The sequence below is a fragment of the Podarcis pityusensis genome (genome assembly GCF_964106645.2).
Source record: "Podarcis pityusensis genome assembly, chromosome: 2".
NCBI lineage: Eukaryota > Metazoa > Chordata > Lepidosauria > Squamata > Lacertidae > Podarcis > Podarcis pityusensis.
The window spans coordinates 115442389-115449119 of record NC_138029.1 but is presented as its reverse complement, the minus strand read 5'-3'; the positions used below and the strand labels follow the sequence as shown (position 1 = coordinate 115449119).

Sequence of the window (6731 nt, the reverse complement as noted above, 5' to 3'; positions counted from 1 at the left end):
TCTTTGATCCCACATATAAAACATAATAAACCGTCGAACATTAAAAAGTTCCCCATATAGAGCTGCCTTACATTGTCTTCTAAACGTTGTGTATTTTATCTCCTTGACATCTGATGGGAGGGCCTTGCACAGGGCGGGTCCCACTGCTGAGAAGGTCCATGCGGATGGGGCAGGTCTTACATTTCCCATTTCAGATTAAAGTTCACAGGGATCCTAACTCCGCTCCATCTCTCTAACAGGTGCGGCTGGTCCGTTAAAACAGGAGTGAAGTCATGGATGTGGACAAGTATAGGAAGAGGATCCAGAGTGAAGTCACCTGTTGCGTCTGCCTCAGTTACTTTACTCGTCCAGTAGAACTGGGCTGCGGGCACAACTTCTGCAAAACCTGCATCTTGAGGTGCTGGGAGGAGTCTGGTGAGAGAACCAGGTGCCCCGAGTGCAGAACGGTTGTAGAAAAGGACTTCAGGCAAAACAGGCTTCTCGCAGATTTGGTTGGAGTCGTCAGTGAGTGGGATTATGTTGCAGAGAGAGATGCTCAAAGGAGGCGCTCAAAATGTCAGAGGCACCAGAAGACCCTGGACCTCTTTTGTGGGGAGTGTGACACATCCCAAGGGCACAGCGGCCACAGGGTGGTTCCTGTGGAAGAAGCCGCCCAAGACTACAAGGTAAGAATGAACCATTAATAGGAACGGCTAGTATATATGATGGGAATTAAAATCATAGAATTGTAGACTTGGAAGGGATCCTGAGGATCATCTAGTCCAACCCCTGCAATGCAGGAAGATGCAGTTGTCCCATAAGGTTATCGAACCTGCAGCCTTGACAGTATATGCACCATGCTCTATCAAACTGAGCTATCAAGTTTCAAGCCTGTCTGCAAACCACTGTTTCCTGAGTAAGGCTTTATTCCTCTAATCCTAGTGTGAGGGATGCAGTCTGCTGTCAACTGACTCTGCTCATGCTCAGAAGGCCTCTCATCTAATTATATTTTACACATCCTAAGACAGATATTGACTTTTATGGGACTGAGACTTGCTTTGCCTTAAAAGACTCCACTAGATGTGTATATTAGGTATGATTATGTAAAAAAAAAAAAATTAAGCTGCTCTAGAAAGACTGAACGATGTTAAGTTGGCCTTTCTAGGGAAAATAAATGCAGCCAAAACGAGTGCACTTTGTATATTGCCTTTCCTGTTTCAGAATCTCATAATACAAAGAGCAGAGCAAGCGTTGTAAGATTGGAAATAACTAATACAACAATTTATTTGGAATGGAAAGAAATGTACAATTGCTTTAGAAAGGCAAGCAAATAATAAAACCTAGAAGGATGATGTTTTGGGCATCTCAGAGTTTCTTGCTGTTATAAAGTGGGAGTTGTGCAGGAGTTGGCACACTGGCGTAAAGTTGAAGATAAACATTTTAGGCTCACAAAGACGATCCCATGAAAGCTGTTTTCAGAAAAATAATTATGGGTGTCAAAGGAGGGTAGGAAAAAGTATTGTGATGGGTCAGATCAAGAGGTGAAGATTTCCCCTGTTGGTTGTATTTCCATGTTAGCAAATCTGTTTATATATACAGGTGCAGCCATTCAACAACAACAAGAAAAACATTAGAGACATACAACAACCCTGCTTTCTCCTGTTGCCAGCCCTAAACCATGCAAAGAACTCAAGATTCATGAGTTTTAAACCAGTTGTATTAATATAAGTATCACTGGTGCTTGATCTTAGGCTATTAGTGCAGTTGTGAGCTGTTTCAGATGAGGAGGAGGGTGAAAGCAGATTTCAGATTTACAAGCAAAATTCAGATCTACGTGCTTGGATAAATATATGGTCAGTTTTTTATGAAGCAAGCCATATATTCCAAGAGCTTTAACCAACCTCTCCCAGCCAAGCTGCTGCTACAATCAACTAATCTCTACAACTGCATAAAAAACAAAATCCTCAGGGACTAAGAAACTTCAGAGCAATCCTTGACTGCAGAGTTGACATGAACTATTCTGCTTTCTGCATGTTATTATATCACATGTTAGAAACACTTTCTCAGCCACAGTATCCACACTGTAGTACGGTAGCTTTAATTTGCATTAATGGGCAATTTGTTTGAATGATAATTTAAAAAGAAGGAAATCCAACCTGTGATAGAAAGAGAATGACATTTTCTGGAGAAGGGGCTTTCTGGGTCTTTTCTCAAGATTTCTCCACAACACTCATCAGTTGCATCTGTCGTAGGCTCAATACTCTGGATGGCAGAAGCAGGCTCTGCAGTCTCAAAAACCGGGAAACGATAACATAATTCAACTGTCCTCTCTCTCTTCTTTTTCTCTCTCTGTCTCATGGATGATTATGATAGTTATTGCCTAGAAACCTCTCACCAGGACCCAAATAAGAACTTTGGCTTTTCTTTTCAGGATCATCCCTGCAGGTGCCTGGAGACTCTGAAGGAGGAGGAGGCAGAAAACCTGGCGGATAACAGAACAGAAAAGAACAGTCACCGCCTGCTTGTAAGTGTCGCTCTTACTGGGAAGTAAGCAAATAATCAAAAGAACAAATGTTTGGTGGGTGGATAAAAAATTACATAATGAAGCCATCAGGCAGCTCGACTCTTTTAGATGTCTATTTATTTGGGGATGCCTGTTCTGATGGGAAGGAAAATTTTCCTTTGCTTGAAAACTGATGCATCATCTGTGAAAATACAAAAATTCAGAAGCACCCGCCCTGTTCCCCTGCAGTAATCCTCAAACCCTCTTCATTCTGCAGAAGGAGTGGCAATGTTGCTAACAGCCTGTTTTTCTTTCCATCTATTTCTTGCAGGAGCAACTAATGTCTGATAGGCAGAAGATGAAGGGTGAGTTTAGGCAGCTACATTCGTTTCTGGATGAACAGGAATACCAACTGCTGAAGCAGCTGGAAGAGGTGGAGAATGAGATTGCGAGGAAACTCATGCAGGTAGGAGAGTGGCATAAGCAGCCCAAGCTTTTCTCCAGGTCAAGGTCACTACCAGATCAGTCTCTGCCTTTGTCCTTGTACCAAAAGTGACGCTGCTTGGTTTTGCGGAGCTGGTAGCCGATTCTCTAATGTTAGGTGCGGGAGCATCTAAGAGGACAAGGAGAGAATTTGTTACTTAACGATGATGGAATCGGATGTTTTCTGCTCTTGGCTGATGATGGGTCTGCTGCTGGCTCCCAAATTAGTGATGTTGCCTTCCTGGCCTGTTTGTGAGCTTCCCAGAAGCTGCTCTTGCCAAGAGGGGTCTGGGCTGGGTGGATCCCTTGGTCTGATCCCTTACTGGTCCTCTGTTGTACCTGCTCAGGGCTTCATTTAAGAGGCTGTGTTCTGATTTTATGACATTACCCTGGTTGGACTGGGGCATGGGGCGTGGGCTTCAAAGTATGGCCAGTCGTGGATGTTAAGTGTTCTCATATTTTTCTCTTTCCCCTGCAGGATCACGGAAGCACTTCGCAGAGGTAAGCAGATCCCTCTTCTTATCCTTTGCGCTTTGCGGTTTGGTGAAGGATGTGGACTGCAGGAAAAACACCCGTTGTTCTCAAGGGGACAGTGTGGGTCTTTGTGACCTCCAACATTTAACAAATCATTAGGGGCCCACTTTTTCTAAAGTTCCTATTTTCACTTCCAAACTCCCCTCCCCTCAGTTTCTATCTTTCGATTCCTCCTGCTGTAATTCTGATTCTCTTTCCTTTTCCGAAACAGGGATGTATCTATAGCAGCATTTCAAGTCGCTGTCTAAAATCTAAACAGTTTATTCCCCACTGGAGTAATGTTTTACGTCTCCATCCTCTGTCCATAGTCTTGGGCTTCTTTGCTATTCATCTTAATGTGGGGTTCCCTGCTTGTATTCATTTTAGGTTTTGTTTTTCTTCCAACAAACCATTGTTCACACTTCTATTCCCTGCACTGCTTATTTCAATATTCCTTTCCTCTTATTTTTCACCTTGAATCTGTCCAACTGGTTTCTGAGACTTTTATGATCCTCTCCCCTCTCCTCTTTTTGCTTCCTTTGGGAATTCTAGGTTGGAGAGCAAGTTGGTATTTTTAAACCTTTTATTTCTCTACAGGCACGAGGAGAGATCGACATTTGGGGGTACCAACAATATACCTTATGGATTGATGTGCAAATTCTGGAACTTCGGTCATATCAATACATTTCTGGCAAGTTCCTTTCGGCACTTCAAAGGTAATAGCTACAAGAATTTCATGCTAGATATTGAACTCGTGCAAATGGGGTTGAGGAAAAACTCATGGTGTCCTCTGTAATGCTAGGAGACCAACAACATTGTGAAGGCCACAACTTTCCCTTCTCTGAAAACATGTTTATTCCTTCAGCCACAGTGTCTCACATGGAGGACACTAGAAAAAACTCACACACTTCTGTGGCTAAAGCTTTGTATGACTTAAGGCCCACTGAAATCAGGTGGTTTTTTTGCAAGAATATTGTGGTGAATTTAATAATCAGTGTGGTAGTTTCAATGACACTCTGTCACAACTCAAGTTTAGCCAGGCCTTAGGCTCCAACACTTTAAGGCAATAACCTTAAGAGGCAGATTTTCAAAAGCAGATAGTAGTTATCCTTGTGTATGCTGAGAGAGACAGAAGATCTCATAAGCAGAAGTCAAATGTGATTATTTGGAAACAAGTGAGAAGACAAACAAGGTTCTGGAAACCGAGGAATGGTTGAGGGAGTTGGGTATGTTTAGCCTGGAATAATAATAATAATAATAATAATAATAAGAATAATAATAATAATAATAAATTTATTTATACCCCACCCATCTGATTGGGCCTCCTCCGCCACTCTGGGTGGCTTCCAACAAAATATTAAAATACCGTAATACATCAAACATTAAAAGCTTCCCTAAATAGGGCTGCTTTCAGATGTCTTCTAAAAGTCTGGCAGTTGTTGTTCTCTTTGACATCTGATGGGAGGGCGCCACTACCGAGAAGGAAAAGAGCAGACTGAGAGCACGATATGATAGCCATCTTCAAATATCTAAAGGGCATGTAAGATGGAGCAAGATTGCTCTGGAGGGTAGGACTCAAACCAATGGCTTCAATTTACAAGAAAGGGGATTCTGACTAGACAATGATATCAGCTGACTCTTTTTCTATGTTACAGATAGGTAGCCGTGTTGGTCTGCCATAGTCAAAATAAAAAAAATCCTTCCAGTAGCACCTTAAAGACCAACTAAGTTAGTTCTTGGTATGAGCTTTCGTGTGCAAGCACACTTCTTCAGATGGGTATCTGAAGAAGTGTGCATGCACACGAAAGCTCATACCAAGAACTAACTTAGTTGGTCTTTAAGGTGCTACTGGAAGGATTTTTTTTATCTTTTTCTATGCTATAACATCCATTAACACCACGACGGTGTGATGCTTTATCTCTCTTGCTTTCCCTTTCACAGGCGCTATAAGATCAGGACTCTCTGTGCGGAAAGGTAAGCTGATGAGTCTCGATCAATCAACCATAGTCCCTGGCCAGTTGGCTATTGGGAGAGAGAATGGTGGCCTCAAAGTGCTTTTGAAATAGGACAAACTGGGCTACCCTAGCAGCGAAGCCAAGGGGAGGCCCACAGTCCAGTCAGGAAAGGAACCCCCTTCCTCAATGATCCCTGGAGTGGATCTAAGCCAGTGGTGTCCAAAGCTTTTTCAAAGAGGGTCAGATTTGATGAAGTGAAGAGCTGTGGCGGCCAACCAGAGGGCAAACCAAAGATGTTGAGGTTTTCTAGGGTTGGAGTTGTTGAGCTGCTTTTAGGATTGACGTTGTTGTTGTTGTTTTAGGATTTTACATCAGGAGATAAACTCACAGGGGCAATTAGGCCCCCAAAATGGACTTTGGGCATGCCTGACCTAAGCTCACGATGTCTATCCTCCTGGCTAATTCCTCTCTGCGTGACGCCAGTACCTCTTCTCCTGCACAAAAGCTGCTTTCCTTCCTGCCCATCTTTCGCGTGGGGCCAAAAAGCTGCCTTGAGCTGCCTCTGGAGACACACCCCTTCGGAAAAAGAAGAGGAGGAATGTGTAGAAAAGTAACTTCCAGTGTATTTCTTAATTTTTAAACTCAAAGGATCCATGTGTGTGTCTATGTATTGACACCATTAAATAGATGACAACAAACTCTAGAATGTGTTGTATTTTCCTTTGGTCTGGTGCTAGGCTAAGTCAGGCATCCCCCTACACTTCTGGACGCAGGGGTACATTTGGCAATCTAGGATACCGCTGCAGGGACTACAAATTGTCAATTTCACAAAACGGAAGCAATCAGTGTTAGAAAGTTTAGATACGTAAGTTAATTGCCAAATGACACCTTAAACCTGTGTTACAGTCGCCACAATGGAATGTCTGGGCACCATTTGGGGGCGGGGGGGCAATGCCATTTTTTATTATTTCTATTATGTACTGAAGTTCTTACCCTGGGCCAGCAGGGGGATACTGTAGATAGTTCAGGTCCACATATGCAAATAAGGGATCGAAAGTGACGTTCAGTGATTGGATAGTTACAGAAAGTTGTTACAGTTACGTTGTAGTGGAGCTCTATATAAGCAGGCTGGCTGAACCCTTCAGTTCAGTTCTGTTCTGACCTGTGAATAAACAAGAGCTGTTTGGAGAATTGCTGTGTCGTCTGATATGTTCACCCACAACTTAACAATTTCATTTCTATACTGCTTTATATTTTAAACAAAAAAACTCAAAGTGGTTTACAACACACTGAAACAT

General features: G+C 42.7%; 1 protein-coding gene across 1 annotated transcript; it reads left to right on the top strand.

The window, feature by feature from the left end:
* Window positions 1–252: 252 nt before the first annotated feature.
* On the top strand, window positions 253–6051 carry LOC308470042 (E3 ubiquitin-protein ligase TRIM17-like). Its single transcript, XM_080993273.1, has 7 exons — window positions 253–665; window positions 2411–2503; window positions 2814–2948; window positions 3444–3466; window positions 4076–4194; window positions 5420–5452; window positions 5796–6051. Exons 1-7 carry the CDS (start codon window positions 273–275, stop codon window positions 5813–5815), a joined length of 816 nt encoding a protein of 271 aa, XP_080849399.1. The 5' UTR covers window positions 253–272; the 3' UTR covers window positions 5816–6051.
* The last annotated feature ends 680 nt before the right edge of the window (window positions 6052–6731 follow it).

Excerpts from the sequence above, each read along its gene's own strand:
- LOC308470042 (XM_080993273.1), top strand. The coding sequence starts at position 273 with ATGGATGTGGACAAGTATAGGAAGAGGATCCAGAGTGAAGTCACCTGT. Across the intron at positions 3,467-4,075 it reads CACGGAAGCACTTCGCAGAG|GCACGAGGAGAGATCGACAT; the intron begins GTAAGCAGATCC and ends ATTTCTCTACAG. Across the intron at positions 5,453-5,795 it reads AGGACTCTCTGTGCGGAAAG|GATTTTACATCAGGAGATAA; the intron begins GTAAGCTGATGA and ends TTGTTGTTTTAG.